Raw genomic sequence first — 20,704 nt, 5'->3', positions numbered from 1 at the left:
TGCTTGACTCATTTCCCTCATAAAGTGAGAATAGGGTGGCCTGCTACATATGAATCCTGTAGCTCTTGGCTCACTGTGGGACAGTGATGCTTTTCGGTGAAACTCGGGTCTTGTTGTGAATCTCTGAGTCCAACTCTTACCTCCAAAATCAAAAAACACTATATTATAAACCCTCAATATTTTATGGCATTTGTAAGCCTTTTATTTGAAAGTGGACAGTGACAAGAGACATTGGGAGGAAACAGAGGATGATGATCTGTAACAAGGGTCCTTGGCTGAACTAAAATTCAGTGTCTCAGTTTCACAGGTGCGCACACACCGTGCTATAACAGTAACCATGAAAGCTGATTGGATGTCTCAGTGAGGAGGATTGGTTTGATAAAATCTTGGTTGCAATCTGTGTCAGAATGTATGATATCAATTACAAGGCAGTTCAGATGGTGCGATGAATTGCTGTGAACCAATGCTGTGTTATCCTGCTGTGTATGTTGCATCATTTCATGCCGTATTTTGTTTGGTTTGTAAAAGCAGATTGTAGCAGCAGTCACACCTGGAATCCCAAATTTCTGACATTGAATGCGATCGCCAAAACTTTAAGTCCTCCATGAGCATATGTGTTTAGAACCGCTGTTGTGGTTTAACAAATGAATTTCCATTAGTCAGTTAGACAACCAAGCTGACAAATGGGATCCTCTTTAAACACATGATTTGGTATTTTCCTGCAGTCGACCTCTTATAGATCACATGCTCAGACAAACACTTATTTTTTTGTGCTAACATAATAATTAATACATTTGACCACTGGCTCCCAACATGAGGTTCCTGACCCATTATGGGTTGCCAAAGCTTCACAGGGGTCACAAAGCTTTCTTGATTATAAGGAGTGCAAGAAAACTTTAAAATTATTATTTCAAGTTTAAAAATACATGGCTGCCTAACCTATTCTATCTGCATGTCCTGAGAAATTAATGCTATGCGTCTGCAAGATGCATTATGCACATAAATGGTAGGTGCAGTCAGAGAAACATACTTGTCATTGACACAGCGTGCTTGACCTAGGGCCACTATATACTGTCTACAATGGCGCCACTGTCACTTTCTCTGCCATGATCTCTGAATTTACAATATGGTGACCTCCTTGAGTGCTGCCACGCCCATTGTTTACATCATGCAAATCCCTAAGTTCCCCAGTGTAACTCTCTAGTGTGCCCTCTAGTGAAATCCTCCAGAAACATGTGCAGTACATACAACAGACAAGTATGCAAACAATTATGTTCATGATGCAGCCAGCTGTTTACATGAATGCCCGGTATATCTTTGGCCTAATACATCCCAAGTCTTTCTGAAGTAAAGACTGAGTAAAAGACTTAAGTAATTAAGACTGAATGAACACGTGAAATATTTGCTGGTAAAACCCCAGAAGTGTAATACTCTCAAACAAGTTTCACAGCTATTTCCACCTCTGCCCTTTTATACTCTGCTCAGGGAGAAAGGCGACAGCACCACTCCGTGCCACTGCTCCACAGAGAGTGATGAGGTCGTCAGCAGATACTGATGATAGTCCTACCTTAATGACCTTTGACGTCTCCCTCACCAGGCGGTGCAGGGAGGTCAAAGGTCAATAAGGCTGCCAGGGGGCGAGGGCACGGTTGGCAAAGTGGGTGGGTCTTGAGTGTGTCGATCCAGGGCCCACCCCTGCAGAGTGTTGCAACTCTTGCCTTCAGAAGTTGGTGGGAAGGTCGCCTCTAATTGGTGCCTCTGTCCTGGTTACCTGCTGTGGCCTCATCGCTGCATCTGGCTTTGATTGCGCTCAGGTTTGATCAGGGAGGTCTCTGACTGTGAGACCGTACTGCACTGCCAAGAGTCAGCACAGAGCCACACAAGAAAAGTTTTAAAATGACTGACTAATCATCTTTTTATAATTTAGGGCTGGAATCAGTTTTTCAAGCACTTTGAAGAGTATGTTGTTGGAATACATTAAATAAAAGGAAACAATCAACACACAGCAAATTCAAAATATCTTTATATTTAATTTTTTAAGATAAGTCCTCTCAAATGCAAATGAGGCTCTGATGAGTTGTTGAATAACTGCTGGAAAATAAAGCCAAAAAGTCAAATGATGAACCAGTTGCTGATAAATGAACATCAAATAAACAAAATGTTGACAATGTAATTTAATAAAATAAAACCCTTCATAATGAATGAAATGTTCAGCTACCTTAATTTTCCACAACTTTTACCAGTTTATTATCTATTTTTTCAGTTCTGTAAGTTCTAATCATTTTCATCTTTTCTATCCTTTAAAATTCTTAACTTTTTGACAGACATTTTGGGTGCACATAATCATGTGAGGCAACAAATTAACATCAGCAAATTAATGTAAGCCATGTAAAGCATCTGCATTTTATGGTGTTTAGTTTTACTTATTAAATGATAAAAGAATTTTTCCATTGGCACAATAAGGGATGCATCTTTCCTTTATAGATTAGTATTTTGCAAATAAAAGGTGCTCAGTAATATCCATAACAAAGATATTTTCTAACATTGCATGGTCCATGGGGTCATCACAGTGAATTAAAGCTCTACTGTGTAGGATTTGGCAGCATCTAGTGGTGAAGTTGCACCAACTTAAACTTAAAGAAACAACATGGCGGACTCCATGGAAGAGGACCCGCTCCGTACGTAGATATAAACGGCTCCTTATAAGGTAAAGAAAGCACGGATCTTAGTTTTAGGTGATTATAAACTGTTGAAAACAAAGTTATAAATATTCAGTTTATATTCCTGTAACACAGTGGTCCTTTTTGTGGGCTTTGCTTAATTACACCTAAAAAAAAAAAAAAAAAAAAAAAAAGTTACAACTGTCTGACGCTGCACATTGGAAGCAGCATTCTAGCCAAACGCTAACATAACAGAGAGGACAAAGGCTTCTTTAACAGTAGACCACACCATAAAGTGCCTCAACTAGTCACAAGGCTCGCTCAAATGACTGCAAGCTGTTTTTATCCTTCACATCTTCAAAACACTTGCCTCAAAGACACAGCAAACTGTCTTAACGGAATTCCATTGAACAACAGGTCTGTCTTCTGGCAGCTTTACACTAAACAAATTCTTGGAGAATACGAAAAGTACACGCTGAAAAATGTGCAAAGGAGTCAGGGGTCATGAGCTGCGTGTCCCTTTAGTTTATTGACACAGGATGATCACAGTTACAGCAAATAATAGGACAAGCTCTTTGTGTGTTTAAAATTTGAAGTGAACTTTTATTGGTTAAATACACCAGAAAAAAGCAAAAAAAATTGTAACTTTCTCAGTGAGGTTTATTTAACCACTGTTCCTTGTCTACTTATCAGTACCTTCATAATGTTAATTTACAGGTTCTGCTGCCAAAGCCACGACACGGCCTGTTAATGGTGCTAATAGCAAACATCCAGCCAGCAGCAGTAAGGCTTTCGGAGGCACAGATCATTGTTCACGTCACAAAAAGATCCCTCGGCCTCTGGGTGCTCTTTTCTCTCTCTCTCTGCGGCCTCCCTCCCTCCCTCGCTGCCTCCCTTCGTCCTTCTCTCTCCAGCAGCCCCGTGGGAGCGCGAGGGTTGAAATGACACACAGTGGCTGACTGTCGCCCAGGGGCCTGGGTTCTGGCCTTGGCTGGCTGGATCTGTGTGGCAGCTGGTGAGCCCGCTGCCCTCTCTCTGGCCTGCAGCATCAACAGTGGTGGTAGTGGGACTGATTGGAGCCTCACTCTGATCTCTGACTCTGGGGCTGACGCTCAACTGCTCACTGCTGCCCACACGACTGGTGGTGAGGAAGTGGGACAGAGAGCGGATGTAATCAGGAACACACACACACACACACGAAACTGTCCAGTGAAATGGCTGAGAGTTGCATGTGAAAAACATGAAATCCTAAAGAAAAAACATAAACACCACAGTCCTGATAGGGATGCCAGCCGAGAGATGACGATATTCATCAGGGTAGGGAGATGGCAGAACAATGTGGAGCAGTGACTGTGGTCATTATGGGGTTATGATGCTGAACCAGCAACCACTTTTATTTGGACAAACTGTTGCTGAAAATGCATTGATATGCCATGAAGGAAGCTGGGTGTCCTGAGGACATGATGCACTGCCAGTTAAGTAACATTTTATTAAGCCTTGTTTGAATACTTGTCATTGCATGTTCATAGCTCAGACTCAACAACAAAAAAAAATCACCATTTCACCTCCATTTATAAATAGAAACACCTTTTTAACAAATTAGCAGCACTTTCCTGCAACCCGTACAGCCTTCCCTTTGAAAATAAACACAGACTTACACAGTCCAACAAAAAATGACCAAAAAAATAAATGAAAACCAACATAACTGTCTCACATCTTTGCTCCCTAGTTACTAATAAAGAGTTAAGATGCCAAACTTCTTATAGTGTTAGCATTATTAGGTGACAGGTGACCTTCTTGCGTCCACTCCTAATCACTTACGCTGCAACATAATCATGAAAAACACTGACATTTTTTTAAAAGAATATCAACAGAACTTGACTTTATTAGTGCACAGTCCCTTATTGAAGTTTCAGTACCTTATACACTAAAACTGTTTTGACTTTAGTTATTTTGTTCTTCACTGTAAAACGTATATATTGTAAAAACCCAAAGAGAAAACATGCGAGTTCAGGTATGTGACCAGGAAAAAACATTAAGGCAGGAATCGGGATCTGAAGGAAAAAAAAAAAGGTCTTGTACAGAGGTGACAATGTGTGTAACGTCCTCATATGGTGATGATGATGATGATGATGATAATGATGTGATACACTCTTGGATTTTGGGAGATAATTTGCCCAGGTCTGGTCCAAAAGACAGACGAGCTTGAAACGAATCAGGCCGGGTTGGGTGGGGTCAGGTCTCAGTGGTGTTTGCTGGTGTAAATTCTGTTCCTGAGCACAACTACGGGAGGGAGGTGGTGTCGGACGCCGGGGTAGTGCTGGATGTGGTCGAACCATCGCGTCACATTCACATACTGCTCCTTCTCCTGGATGGCCAAGTCCACCTGGGTGAGAGAGGAGAGTTCATATGATTATAGAAGGAAAAACATCAGACACTGTATGTAAAAGCTGGTGAGGTGGACAATGATAAATCCATCATATACAGTACATGCTGGTGGCTGTGAAAGACAAGAGGGCATCATGCTTTAATATTTTGTCATTAACCAGGTCAAACCTTTGTGAACCGAGCCCACCCCTGCCGCCATTCAGTCACCATCGCAAATAGAATCTAATTCTGTGGGAAACACTGGATGATTAATGCATTTTAGTTTCTTGGAGATTGTATTCTGAGTCTGTGAAGATTATCTGTTCTCATTTGTAAAGCAAAATTGCAAATGAAAAGAAAAAAGCTACAAACACTGATGTGGTTTTGACCAGTGGTTCCTCAGCCTGGGTATGTTGATACCAATCTGAGTGCTCACAAGATGATTTAAAGTGTAACACAGAAATGTTTGTTCTTTTAATGCTGTTACACAAAATTCTGTTAAACTTGATAAATCTAGTCTTGTTTTCTGTTAACTCCTCACTGATGAGGATGATAATTTTCTCAGTCACTGTATAGTGCATGCTGGTTTTAGCAGCACTACTATTATTTTTTAGCTGTATTCATTGTTTTACTGACTACTATAGTGTGTGTACTTGTCTTTGTTGTAATATTGTCAGTTGTAGTTTTACTGTTTTTTTTAGCTTGCCTGTTTTCTTTTTGTATTTGTTCCCTGTTGCCTTGGATTTTTACTTACATATTTGTTTTACGCTATGATGTAATGTTTACTTGTGTGGACCCAGGAAGAGTAGATACTATCTTGGTATTGGCTAATGGGGATCACAATAGCGAGCATCATGTAAGTTTACGTTACCAAAGGTTGATGACAAAATCACTTGACGACACCGAATCATGTGTGCGCATGGCGAGAGAGAGGGAGAGACGCTGTGCTGCTGCCAGAGGAGCCGCTGAATGTGTTCCCTCTGAGCGGTAACTCGCTAAAAGAGTTGAGAAGTCCGGGGCTGATCATGAACACAGGACGCCACAGTTTATTCCACACTACTGAAGCTGCTCTTCTTTTTGGAACCACCGCCTAGTCGCTAATACTTTCACTTTCAGCCATGATTGCTTTTGCCGTAGGTTTCATTTTTCATATGATATTGAAATTATAAGGCATTATTGTAAACAATATGATAAGGCACACCCCTATAGGAAAGCAATGATTTTCTTGAAATGTATAAATTAACTGTCGGACAAAGCTTTAAAACAATCTGGAAACTAACACTGTTTGACAAGTTTGTGTCAAACAGACATTTTTTCTGTTTTTTTTTCGAAATGCAGGTGGCAAACTCCAGCAAGAAAGCATAACACCAGTACACATCAAGACGTCCTTGGAAAAAAAAATCTTATTAGACATGTGTCTTTTCATTATCTCATTAACTGGAATGTGGAAATTCTCCACACGGACAACAATCCAGCCTAAAACCATTCAAGCATCAGTCAGGTTTAATGTTTGTGTCATGTTGTTTTCCATGAATTGAACATCAGGACAGGCTGTGGTTAAGGGTTGGGCTAGCTGACCCCTTGTCCCCGAGGTTAAAAACCACACTGATTGCAAACCAAAGTGACGCTCTTCTGCCTGGTGGCGGGGGGCAACCTTCCATCTCCGCCACAATCACTGACATCTCTCAACATGTGATCTCTCCCTCCCTCCATCTCATCGCATCTTCCCCATTTCTGAACTCACTTTCTTTAAACACTGGGAGGCACAACAAACTTAGTTGTCCCTGGTCTGAGGCTAAAGACATCACTTTGTGCCACATCACTTTATTTCTCTGAAGAGAAGTGAGAATGTGTTTATATTAACCCGTGTGTTCATTGCCAACTTGTTCTTGGTGCCCTTTGGTCATATGACTGGTCTAATTGTGTGTTATGCACTGTGACAAATTGCTTATTAGAGTTGTGGTTTGACTGAAGTGAGCGGTGATGGGGAGGGAAACGAATGGATGAAGGGACGGATGGATGGAGTCCTTGGAAAATGATAGTGAGAACAGTACTGAGACACAACAAATCAATCACATTTAACCCTGATGTGCAATCCCACGCAACTTTTGAAAACTAAGGACAATCTTATGTCGAAGTTGTAAGTTGGTAACTTCTATAAAAATGACTTCTTGTCACATTTGCTGAAACTGTCACTGTATATGAGCTTAGGAGTCTCTGACGCAGCTGTTAATCACTGCTTTTGAACTGGGGTCAAACTGTCAAACTAGGCAGCCCTGATCAAATATCAATCAAGACTATATTACTACATTGTATATTTCTCACCTCAGATGTTTTCAGAAACATATTAAGGCGAACTGTTTAGCTTAGCAATGAGATTGACTGACCCCTGACTGGAGCAAGCTTTCTCATTTTACAGCTAAACAGAACAAAAAAATATGTTTCTGAAAATATCTGAGGCAAGAAATGGTCAATGATGTAAAAGAATCTTGATTCATATTTGATAAGTGCTGTCTAGTTTGACATTTGACTGCAGTTCACAGGCAGTGATTGGCGTGACTGAAGGCTGCGTTAAAGACTCCTCGTCTCAGATCTGTTGTTTTCAGTGGACTAAAGGTGATTCTAGCAAATGCCACTTCGAGGAGGAGAATTATGATTGTTTTCACTGATTATCTGTCCTAATTACTACTTTCAGCAAATACTACAAAAAGTTAATTTCATAAATGTTACTATCTGTAGCTTTAAGTGATAATAAGCACCAGGAAATCCGAATGGTGTGACACCTAAAGGTGCATAAGTGAGAGAAAAGGTAACTTACTATGAGTGGGTGGATTCCATAGTACATGACAGGGTCAGCTAAGGTGAATTGGTTGCCAGCCAGGTAGACCTTGTCTTGCAGGTAGAGGTTGAGGTCCTGCAAGAATAATTTTCACCACATCACCAGCTATGCAAATGAGGTCATTAATTTATGCATCATGGTACATATTTCTATGTAAACACACTTGTCTTCACATGACTGATGAATACATTAGGGAAGAAAATTACATTCATATGAATCACTAATGAAGCCTCCTTGAAGAGCGGTGGTGGTGTTGTTGGTCATGACTTATTCTGCATTTCACTGGACGCTGATGTTGATTTATTTACAGGCTGAATCTTTTGTGCTACATTGGAAAGCAAACTAAAACAAAATAAAACATCTGGTCTAGTCTATGCATCTCCAAACATTTATTTTTACATAATTGTATTCTCATGATTGACACTACAGACCTAAAGGGGTTATGACAGCAGGTTCGTTAACCTATATAACTGTGGGTGCGTGCGGTACGCGAGTCTGCACCCTAGCTTGCGTGTGTGTGTCTGTGTGCTGTGCTATGTGGGTAGGAATAATATGTAACCTGAGGGGGTATAGCATCTCTCCCCATGACTGGCGACTTAGCACAGATGCTGTACAAAACAGGCTATTTGTTTACTTCGCTACCAAATGACTACAACTCTCACTTGCAAATCTAATGAAGCTGTCCTAAACTTGGGCATCATGATGTGTATTTCTCAGTCCATGTCTGTGTGTGCAAAGTCGTGCATGGAAGTGCTGGTCCCAGGGGAAGGGACCATCTTTAGCACTTGTACATTGTGCGAAGGGAACACTCCACGCACACAGAGCATCTTGGGGGCAAATGGAGTTATTGTGCGGCAAGAGTGGGTGATGCCAAACAAGGCATGAAGACTGCAGACTTCCTCCCCTTCCTCTATCAGATCCTTGCTTTTCTTAGCCTACAGCCATGGAGCTGAAGCCCAGTCGAGCATCAGAGGAGAGGCAGCTCTCCTGCCACCCCCACCCAGCATGGAGCTTCAAACCTGGATTCCTCTCTACCTGCCCTTACCTAAATCGCGCACTCTTATCGTCAGAACATTCAGATATAACTACTCATTGTATGTTTTTGTGCTCATTTCTTTCTGACATACTTTTCTATAGCTACTGTTGTCAGTTTACTGCTGTCATGATACTCCAGTTAGGGTTATGGTTCTATTGTTGCTGCCTTTCTACATACTTAAACCTGATAACTCAAACCTCTCAAAACTGTAAAGCCTAAATATCACTAAATGTTTAAGGAAAATCTCAAATTAATCTTAATTAATGGTGACTATGAGTTCTTTAGTTGCATCATGGGGTGACAAAGTTTAAGATATCCTGCAGTTGACAGTTTTTATCCCTGAATAATTTAATGGGAGATGACTAGTGTGCTTGAAAGAAGAGTGTTAAGGATGGAGCTAAAGCAGCAGGACAGGACAGGGGGCCACCGGGCACCAAAGCTGAGCTGCTCAGGGCGACTTCCGTCTGTAAGTGGCACCATTAAAATATTTAAGAGCCCTGTCCAGATAACATGCTGCCGCACAGCATGACTCCTCCGCCATGCCACAACAGTGTGTCACGCTGTGAAGTGTGCACGCGCACACACACAAACAAACACACAGGCACTTCATTCTGACATGACAGTGCCAAGAGGCGCCTAGCGTCCAGCAGACCAGTGGCTGGCGATCCATTTCACGCTGACTGGCGTCAGGCACATTAAAGCATTTTTCTCTGTCGTGTGGGGCCATGTCACTGAAGGGCCATACATCAGTCTGTATTCCTGTCGCCTTAACAAGACACACATGCACACAGAGGGCTCGCTGGTGAACAGGGAGAGGGAATGTGAGACACACTAAGATGCTGTGGCACCTCTGAAAGGTAAGGAATGATTTTTACAAATTATTTTCTTTTCACAAATCCTAAAAAAGGATATGTTAAAAAGATTAGAACTGACAAGCTGAAGAAAAAGTTCAATTCAAGCAAACTTAAAATCAACCATTAAAATCTGGGACAACCATGAGTACAGATGCATTTAAGTCTACATATGCAACACAACAGCAATTTGGAGGAACAAGAAGAATTTCAAAGATTTCTGTAAACATCAGCCTCTCTACCTTCAGGATGGCCCTGATGTCTTCCTTGGTGCAGCTGTCCAGCTTGGTGACTCTGTATTCCAGCCACTGCTGCACCACAGCCCTGCTCTCTGCAGAGTCTCCCAGTAGTTCTGGGTGCTTGGACTCTTTCACCAGGTGACAGGCAATGGTCACCAACCCTACTAATGAAGGCCCATTATTATTCTGTAGCACAGGTACCTGCATGGAGAGGTGATATGGAAAAGAAAAACAATAATGCTGATTTTATATCATTTAAGTTTAGATGAAATTAAGCTATCATTTCAACACAGCAGACATCAGCTGTCCCTGTATTTAATTTAAACATCAATAAAGAACATCATGCATCAGTTTTAAAGACAGCACTCTTCATATCTTTACACATCCATGGATATAAAAGAGAGTGTCTAAAATGCATGTGATGATCAACATATCACTTTATTAAACAGACTGACTGATTAAAAGAGGTTGAGTGAGTGGGTAAATATCCAGATCAGAGGATGAATATTGGGAATATAAGAATATTTGTTTGCAACATTTTCCACAAAGACTAGGCTGTGTTATCTTTGAGTGAAGCAGACTTGAAGGTTCATTTTGACTTATGCACGTCTACCTCACTTAAACTTCTGTCCTTCCTCTTTCAGTCATCAATACTGAAGATCAAATTCATCTTACACTGCTTCTCTACAAGCGAATTTAGACAGTGACAGCTCACTCCTCCCCTCACTTGACTTCAATGAATGGGCATGCGCACAGCATGGAGCTATTTCCATTGTGCTGAGTTGTGAAAATAAACATAGCTAGCATTAAATGTTGCTGCCTGGATTTGCTCCGAGTATCAGCCTGACAGATGAAAAAGACTACTGACTATCAGCTGATAACACAAGGGAGATATGCCACAGAAACTGTCCATATTGTCAACACACATGACTAGCTTGTTAGCAATATCTAGCTAGCTACCGTGTGTCCCAATACAACAGCGTATCAGCTTCCTGTAACATTAGATAACGGTTTAAAAGCCAACAATGAACGCCACGAAGATGTACAGTCAAGTCACCTTTTTGTCCCCCTGTGTGCTGTACTTGTTCGGCTTTTTCAATCCTAAGTATTTCTCCAGCGATGATAGCTCCCGTAACGCCATGTTTCTGACTGTCGGAGGGGCAGTGCAGTGTGAGTGTGATCTGATTGGGTAAAAATCTCAAGTCCCGCCTACTACACTTTGACTGACTGTCGAGTTGACCAATAACAATACAGCACGCCAGTCTGACATTATATTGCATCAGTGAATGAGCCATCACCCGCACTGAAATAAAATAAAATAAAATAAAATAAAATAAAATAAAATAAAATAAAAATACTGGGTAAAATAGCAAATGTGTAGCAGCAAATTAATAAAATTAAAATACCATACTATGTTTTTATTTTATTTTATTTGTTTGAGCAGCTGCTACAATATCAGTTATAGAAACAGGGACAATGGACTACACACTTTTATGATCAGGATGGACAGGTTCGCATTTTTGTATAGGGGGAAGTGGAAATTTAAATCTGAAATAATGAGGAAACATATGCCCTCTCATGCAAATAATATAGAGTGGAAATATTTTACTATAGGTCTAATCTCTGGGTCAACAATAAGCTAATAAAATGCTAATATGCCACATTGGAGATCATTCCCATGCCAGCTACAATATTCCAAATGCTTTCATTTTAAAGGTTCAAATGGATGTCAAATAAATGATAATTACATATAGGCCTACACTGTAAAGTTCCTACAATTAGAAAAAAAAACATACATCTGTACTGATTTGATCTGCTAGACTGGTGTGATTTGTGAGTATGTTTAACCACATACCAAAGACACTGCAATTACTTGTTCAGTTTGGTTCACACCACACACAAACACACCCTGTCAGTACAGTGTGCTCTTACTGGATATGAACATATCCCAGCATTCCATCGGCGGGCTCAACTCTGTAATCCAAGCCTCCCCAGCAGCGTGGGGTGAACTGATCAAAAATGAGTGTTATGCAATGCTGCCAGTTCATAGTAACATGCCTGTTTTTGCAGAACTTCTCCATGAGGATTTGTGGATAAATGGAATCAAAATGACAGTGGAAAGTCTGGAGTTTCAGTCTGAAGTCCTGCAGCAAAGTTTCCCTGCCCTGTCTGTCTGCCTCCACAGTGGGTCCTGGCTGTGACATTGTGTGTGTCTTGTCTGTTTGGATTTGCACTATGGCTCTAAGATTTCTCCATAATGAAATGTCACCTGTCAGTCAAATCTGGGCTTATTAAGTGTATACTGTCCAAGCATGTGTGTGAGTATGTACTTGTGTGTGTGTGTGTGTGTGTGTGTGTGTGTGTGTGTGTGTGTGTGTGTGTGTGTGATAGAGAGTGACAGCTGGGCTGAGGTGTCACACTACAAGCTTTCTTTTCATCTCCAGTGGTCCCACTTTGTAACAGCTCACCTGAACGACAAGGCTCGAGGTGATGTCAGGGACTGCAAATCAAAATCATATGTTTTTCCTTTTGGATTTTTATTGATGTTATTCAGACTGTAGTAAAATACACAAAAGATGTAGAGTAGGGGAGACAGCAGCTGGGGAGTCCAAACTGAAGCCCACTGTGGCTTACACCTTTGTTTTTGGTTTTTTTTTCAAACTGTCTTCCACGAAAAAGGCCTGTGAAGGGCGAGAGCAATATCCAATAATATACAGTAATGATATATATTTTTAATTTGCCCATATTTGCCTCTTTTTATTTGAAGTTTTATGGATTTTTTTTTTCAAATCAAGGAGGGAAATGGTGAATACAGTGTCTATATTTTACATCATAACTTATATATTAATTCCTAAACTCTGATTACTCAGAACATTTCCAGTGTTGCCATGCATTTTATTATACATACCATCAACTCTATTTTTATATGGTAACACAATAAGACATCTATGAATACCTGGCCCATACTCTAGACTTGCAGAACAGTTTAATGTTGAGTATCTAAGACCCCTCAGTTCTCACATAGGCGGCAGTTGCGTTTCATGTGAACTACTTCTGTAGATGTTCCCTTTCACTATGTGTACTTAATATAAAAGAGCAGATGATATTTTTAAACCCAATTTGTTGAGAAAAAGCTGTCCCAGAAAACAAATTAATTATAAGAATGAGTACACGGACTATCACAAATGATTACATGCCATGGAACAAGGTAAGGCCGTATTTTTTTCTCTCTCTAACCGTCCATGTTGCTGTTTGTTTATAGGCTAAAGCACGTCATACACTTTTACCCTAGTGGGGCTTCCATAAATGAATGCCTGCAGCATTAAAGTGCATCTCCTTTAACTAAATGCCTCCAAGCTGCCACATCCTGTCTGGACTCAGGCGGGCTGAGGACAACGATCCCCAGTGCCCAGGACTAACTGTAGCCTGTGGGAGTTTTCTCATGCCGATTGTGATACACAATCTGGGGTCACATTAGTAAGGGAATCTACAGTGGGGGTCACTGATAGTGCCGTGGGGCTTCCCAAGGCAGGCATAGCCATAAACACAGCCTCAGTCCTGGTAGATATCCCCCCCTGTCTGTAGCTTACAATATGCTGTTACACTGATTTGTCTAGCTGGGATGCAGGGTCACAGCCCCGCCTGTCTCCTCTGTTACCTTTCATGACCTGTGAAAGCCCTTTGACTGAATACTGTATTTTAACCACACAGATGCTTGCAGAAGGAGAGGGGAGGGATTGGTTGTAAGTAGTCGAGATGAACGCTGTCAGCACGGATTGGTGAAATTGCATATTGGTGCTAGGTTGGATCCCCAGCTTGGAGTGAACATGGGGACGCGCGCCAGGCGGCGGGGTGACAGTTTGGGAGAAGGCGGCGAGTTGTGAGATGAAGACAGACAGATGTAAGGGGGTCGGGGTGCTGCCCGTACCTGTCAGGTTTTATTTTTGATTTTATCTTGTCCAAAGAGCTTGATGTGTGGGTGACATTTTTAAGGAACTAACATGAAAATGGATTTAGGTAAAATGATAATAGTTTGTATAGTACAGTGAGTTTAAAGTTATAAAATCATAAAATAAGGATTTTGGCAAAATTACTTTTTGTGACAGCTGTCAAATACAAAATTTAAGGTTTGCTTTAATTAATATATGGTTCTCCCATGCATAGGTGTAAATTTCAGAGGAGACACAGGGCACATGTTCCCCTCAATATTTACAACATGCACATTTGTCTCCCCCCCAAAAGACATTAAAGTAGCAGAGGACTTTTATTTTGACAAAAGACATTTGTCACATAAATTGGTGCAGAAAAATTCACAAGAATGCAAGAAATTGCTTTTGCGCGACTCCCCCACCTCCTGTATAATATGTTAACACAAAACCTACGCCCATGGTCTCTTGCTCTGCCACAATAATCAGCAACATAATTTCTAAATATTTTTTATGTCATTTTTAATGACCAATATATTGTTTAGTGAATAAAATGTCAGAGTATAAAAAAAGTCTCTCACAATTTCCAAAAAGCCCACGGTGGCAGCTTTAAATGTCTTGTTTTGTCCCACTTACAGTTCAAAACTCAAACACATTAGATCATGTGAAACAGAGTAACACAGCAAATCCTTACATTTGACTGGACTTGATTATCAAAATAAATAAAAAATACCAAAATTTACCAATGAATTTCCTTTCAGTCAACTTATGTATTAATTTTTTCAGCTCTTGTTTTAATGTTCCTGTTTAGAAACGTAATCTGAGAACAAAACCTACACCCCATTCCCATGACATGTTTCTCATTCACTTCCAAGCCAGACCTGCTATACAGTAAGTCACTTTCAGCCAGTGTAGTATATAACTACTGGTAGTCCACGCAGTGTGTCTTTTGGCTGCGGAGCTGCTGGCTCTTGTAGCGGAGGAGAGTCAGAGGATGCCAGAAATGTCGCAGCTCCAGGCAGGGCCTTTGGGCCTTCATGACGACAACAGTGATGGGATTATAGGAACCACCCTGCTGCTCCATGCAGAAACAGAAACCCAACGGCTAAAAACAACAAGCTGGTCGCCCCCCCCCCAACTCCATCACACACACATGCAAATGAGTGTATGTTCGAATATGTTTACAAGGGGGATGGAAGGGGTTGGGTGAGCCAGTGACAGGAGTGGAGTGATGACATTTTTGTGGCATTTCATGTCTTTCCCATAACATTTGTGACACGAGATTAGCATTGGAAGGCATGCTCATAAGTGTGTGTGTGTGCGTGTAGAAGGAGGGTGGATGGGTCTCTGGCTGATCAGGAGAGGCCCCGGAGTCAAACGAACAAGTAATAAAGGCAGTTTCTCCATTTCCTCCTTCTCTGCTTACATGCCAACCCACAAGGCTGTGGGACATGCTGGGGGACACAGTACCAGCTCTCAGTAACAACAAACCCTGTCCCTGCCTCCCATCCAGCAGCAGTCACTTAGGACTATTAATTACCGCTCTGAATTTCCTCCTCCATACCCGTAGCTATCCGTGTCCCCCTCAGACAAACAACCTCGGTGGGAGGATCTTGATTATTATAGCTTCTGAAAAGTCAGATTGTCTTTTATTGAAGTTGCCCACTGGCCATGCAGGTTTCTCTCCATCTCTCCCTCTCTCTGGCTCGGTGTCTCTCCTCCATGATTCAGACAAAATCTTGGAGGAAACTGTTCTGCTGTGGCCGGGAGGTTGATGAGGGAGACTCCCGTGTTGTTGAAGGTTTGAACTCACGCAACTCACGGGAGGTTAAAGCACTCACACAAACACATACACATGCTAAACGCTGGCTGTAAACTGGAGCCTCTGTGTGCAGCTTGAGAATAATTTTGCTGTTCAGTCCTTTGCCAGCAGGGAGCACTGTGGGTCTTTCAAAAATCACAAAGTCCAGCTCTCCTCACAGTCCACTTGCATCTAAACCAGGATTCTGCCATGTGAAAATGAACTTTTTAAAAATCAAGAAAGACAAGAAAGTGACTATTTAAAAGAGATGGGATCATGTGGAACTTATAGGAGCAGCTCTATCTCTAAAATGTAATGAAACCAATACGTACAGCTTATCATTGAGCAGACAGTGGAGCACTTTAACTGTCTTTTAGGAGCATTTTTAAAATTCTAATTCTGCATTTAATATTTACTTTTATGTTATATTACTCTATGTGTTGACATGCCTACACATGATCTTATATGTTGGCTATGGAAATATAATAGTTTGGTGACATCATTTTCAACAGTATAAGTTGAGGAACAGGTTCAGTTGTGGTGCGAAGTGCCTCACAGTGGCCTGTTTTGTTCAAGTGCTATGCTCCGGGGCACATTAATGATTTTTTTTGCAGGTTTCAAAAGGTTAAAGTGAAAGTCCATCTTTTTGATTGCAAAGTTTGAAATGTTTAAGAATCACAGGCGTATGAGAACGCATTTGGGAAACCTCTGCCCAGGTCCTAATCCTCCCGCTCATCTGTCTTCATGTCTTTAACCCATTAGTTTGATTCACTACCTCTGGAGCGGGAAAGTGAAAGCTCAGGCCGGCACTTGTCTCTCCTATGACTGTGTCCACTATATCCCTTTCGTGTGGCACTTTATGGCCTGCTGGAGAGGGGTGGAAGGGGCATGTATATGTGTGTGTGACTGAGAAAGAAGACGGAGAGTGGGGGTTGGGGGTGGAGAGATAGATATAGGGAGATTCAGAGGGTTATTTGTCCCTCTTCCCCTCTCTGAGAGCTAGGAATCATGGTCTGCATGACAGGTCGCCAGCCCCCGTCGGGGGTGATCTATATGAGACCCTCTTTATTGGCAATTTCAACCCAGGGACAGATGAGACTGCAGCCAGCCAGCCGGACAGCCAGACTATGATGAAAGCGCCCGGGACTCACCTGTGACTCTCGCACTGAAGGCTAGAGAAATAATGCATCAGAGGTTATATGTGGAGCTATGTGTGGTGTGTAGATGTATGAGCCATGAGCGTGTGTGTGTGTGCGGTAGAAATAATGTATGGCTGCTGTCATGCCCAGAGGTCTCTGTTTAGTATGGAGAAAATCACTGAGCTGTGTTGCAGGCAGATTTCGATTGAGATGGTTTGGATACTTTACATATTGTTGGAATGTAGGGTAAATAATTCAACTCAGAGCAACAGTCAAGGATCTGTCCATGACTTATTGCTTTTGGCTTTCTCAGAGTAACACGGCTGTCGAACATGCGTATTCCATAACAAAGTGCGTACTGCACTGCGTGTGAACTATATAAACTCTTGCAGTGCTGTATGAGCTGAATATTGTTCTGCCTGAGCGCTGAACATTAAAAAGCATTCTAAAACCTGGATGTAACGCTGATTGTAATAAAACATTCAAGCCACCATAAGTACTAAAACATGACTTGAAGATTCCGATTGAACTGAAACAGAACTCCATTTCTCCCACAGACTTTTCTTAACATCCTGCACTGGGTAACACTGATATCACATTCAGCCCTTCTCTCCCAAGTCTGCGAAACACATTTTCCATTTTTCAAAGTCTTGAATCGCACGAGGCAAATCACTGGGAACTAGCATGACAACATTCGAGCTCTGAGCAGACAATATATCCTGGGGCCATTCCTCCATCCAACGCGCTGCTGAATGAAAGACAGAAGCTTGCAAAGTGACGAACACCATGAAATAGCCCTGTAATGAACAATTGCTCTCATATGAGAAGGCCTGTTCAGTCAGGACCAGCCATTAGAGCCGTCTCTCTCTGTTCACTCCTAATCGATTAGTACAGTCTGCAAAGCATTGATCAGCGGTTCCCTTTCAAGTGCCGGGATGGTGGAGAGGTTTAGAAAATACAGATTTAAGGGTATTGAACAGGTTTAGAAAGAAGCTAACCAAAATTTGTGGGTCTGAATAAAGTAAAGCAGAAGTGTATGATAATATAAAAGGAGTCCTCAGGCATTATGCTTTTAAGAATAGTGAAAATTAGCATTATGGTTTGAATAGTGTATGCGCACTTTCACTCCTTGCTTGTAGTGTATGTTTAAATCTATTTACGGTTGTATAATCATAACCCTAATGCTCTTTTTGGAGTCACAGAGAGCCAAAAAAGCTCTTGACAGCCTCAAAAAACATACATACTTAAGATTGTTTTATCACCTTGATACTTCAGAGAAATGCTTATAAACATGATTTTGACTCACTAGTTCAACTGTCAAACAATAAATGCAATAGATTTTCACATGCTCTACATCTGTGATTGGTGTTGACAGCACTTTTTATGCACTATCCCTCCCAATTTGGACTTTTACAAACAACATAACTGGGAGTCAGACCTCTCTGGCATCAATTTGACTCCAAACACTGCTAAGATAACATACTGTTCATTCCTGTAGCTGTGAATGACTGTTTGCTAAACAAAATGTTTGTGTATTTTTTCATGCACAGCCCATATAATGTGCAATATTTTCATTTTTGGTGCAATAATATTGCTTTATGGACATTTCTCAGTTTTGGCACTTTCATCAAAGTTGCAGCCCCAGTTTGTGGCAAAGGGAAATGCTTCGGCTGCGACTGGATACATAAGACTTGAATTATTCTGCAGCAGCTGGGCGAAAGTCTGTAAACGGATGCTTTGATATTGTTTTGCTGTTGTTAATCATGGTTCCCAGTCAATAAATAAATCAATATGTACACTATTTTCCATGGAGGCATGCGAGAAAAAGAAAGTTTTCTTCACATATTCAAGGTAGCACAGCATGACTAACTGATATACAGATGCACATTTTGTGGGTGAAGTATTCCTTTAGTGTCAACGAAACACAAAGGCCTCATCTCCAGATAGACCTATTAATCATTTAATCATTTCAGCAACTGTGCTCCAGCTGTTTAAACACAATATTTTAGGCTTCAGGAGTAAGATTAAAAATCAAAGTTAGACACAGACTTTCGTGATGGTGTTGATGATGAGATTTAAATTCAGCAATTTTAAGAACTTGTAAATCTTTTCATCAAAACCTTATGAAGTAATTGCATGACATATCGTGCATGTGTTGGTGATGCATTACAAATGTTTTGCCCTTGTGGTGTGTATTGCTACTGGCCACATCCATCCCAGTATGCAGTCAATTATGATATCACTTCCACATTTGCAGTAACGACAGACATGCAGGTGCACAGGCTTACAGTATTTAATTTCAGTGGACTGTATTAAGGTAATAAGCAATATTATGCAACCTAATTCTATGTGTGTAGGTGCCTGTTAGCGTCTGCTTCACTGCACATATAATACTGCACTGTACATACTGTATGTGTGACTGTTTATCTGCACAGTACAAGTCGATGCATGCATGCATACTATATGTCTATATATAATTTTGTGTGTTTGGATCTAGTGTGTTGTGTTGTAAACTCTGCAGTGGCTGTCAGCGCTCCTCAGTGTTTGTCATTCTGTCTGTCTGTGTTTGTCGTCCTGTCCCGGCCTCCATGTACACTCAGCCTCTAATTAACTTAATAAAGTGTAGCAATTTTGACATTTAGGGGCCTAATTTGCTCCACAGTTGCAGACCGGCTGACCAGCGTTGCAGATAACATGGACTGACAGGATCAGAGAAAAGTCTGTTTATCTGGGGAATTAAAGGGTAAAAAAAGGCCTGGCTTGGCGATAGGTACTCTCCTATACGGTGTGTGTGTGTGTGTGTGTGTGTGTGTGGGTGAAGAGAGAACTTTTATGCTTGTGTGTGAACCTGGGTTTGTGCATTTGTGTGTGTAAGTGAGAGTAAGTGAGAGACAGGCCCAGTTATTACTTAAATGGCTTATGATAGGCTGATACGGAGCGTCCGCTTGTTTAGGCCTATTAGCATTGTCCATCTAAAATGGTGAACTTGTGACCTTTGCCTCAGGTTTGTCTGGGTTTGCTGGTGGCACTTTACATGCACTGTGTTCTGCCTTTGCAAATCTCCCTCTTAATAAAGCTATCAGATTTCCCAATAGACAGAGAAACAGACACACACGCACACACAGCAGTGTTCTGTTTGCAGATACAGCCAAAGACAATCTTCCCATCTACCTGGGGGGACCTGCTAGCGCCGGCGCTTGCGGCTATACACATCCTCCATCAAAACATCACTGACAGAGAAGTCAAGTCGTTCTCTCTCTCTCCCCTCCTGCCGCCTCCGACCCGTAACCCATTTATCTTGAGATAACTTTGTCAGATTGTCAACCAAACTCTCCGGTGGGAGCCGAGCCCAAAGCCTATTACGGGGGAATCAGTGCAGGCCGAGGCTGGTCACTGCTAAACGGATACTCCCTCCGAGCTCCCCCTGCCTTGACTGCATTATTGGGGCTGCTGTTCCCACATCCGCTCAAGTCAGCCAGTCAGGCAGCCGATAATCGTGTTGCTGAAATCCCTCACCGTTCGAAACTGCGTTGGTTTATTGATTACACAAACAGAGGTTGGTTATCAGTGAGCACATGTAATGCTTGTAAAAACGTAAGTATAACCACATTCAGTGTTGTTGACCTCTGGTGTCACTCCTGCTCTTCCTTCCTGCCTTCCCTCTGGCTGTCAGGGATGAAATGTGTGTACATACAGAATAACCAAAACATTTAACTTAAGTGGTGCTGTGTTGGTGGCAGCAGTAACGTCAGAGAGATGGGTTTGTGTTTGAGTGTGTGTTGTGCGTGTGCACTTTTTCTTCAAACCCGATGCTTTGTGACATGTCGCCCAGGCCACTCTGTGCTA

General features: G+C 41.6%; 1 protein-coding gene across 1 annotated transcript; it reads right to left on the bottom strand.

The window, feature by feature from the left end:
* Nucleotides 1–3,162: 3,162 nt before the first annotated feature.
* On the bottom strand, nt 3,163–11,167 carry eef1e1 (eukaryotic translation elongation factor 1 epsilon 1). The gene is made up of 4 exons (XM_049564709.1): nt 11,050–11,167; nt 9,996–10,193; nt 7,846–7,941; nt 3,163–5,046 (listed from the first exon to the last, which is right to left on the bottom strand). The coding sequence occupies exons 1-4, from the start codon at nt 11,131–11,133 to the stop codon at nt 4,903–4,905; spliced, it is 522 nt and encodes a 173-aa protein (XP_049420666.1). The 5' UTR covers nt 11,134–11,167; the 3' UTR covers nt 3,163–4,902.
* Nucleotides 11,168–20,704: the final 9,537 nt, after the last annotated feature.

The sequence above is a fragment of the Epinephelus fuscoguttatus genome, linkage group LG21, assembly GCF_011397635.1.
Source record: "Epinephelus fuscoguttatus linkage group LG21, E.fuscoguttatus.final_Chr_v1".
Lineage (NCBI taxonomy): Eukaryota > Metazoa > Chordata > Actinopteri > Perciformes > Serranidae > Epinephelus > Epinephelus fuscoguttatus.
The sequence above is the reverse complement of the archived record's forward strand: the minus strand, read 5'-3'. Positions and strand labels throughout refer to the sequence as shown.

What these genes read in the sequence shown, in the direction of transcription:
- eef1e1 (XM_049564709.1), bottom strand. Translation starts at nt 11,133, where the DNA reads ATGGCGTTACGGGAGCTATCATCGCTGGAGAAATACTTAGGATTGAAA. An exon ending in GCACACAGGGGGACAAAAAG is followed by an intron (nt 10,194 to 11,049) that starts GTGACTTGACTG and finishes CTCTCCATGCAG; the next exon opens with GTACCTGTGCTACAGAATAA. An exon ending in ACATCAGGGCCATCCTGAAG is followed by an intron (nt 7,942 to 9,995) that starts GTAGAGAGGCTG and finishes TTATTCTTGCAG; the next exon opens with GACCTCAACCTCTACCTGCA.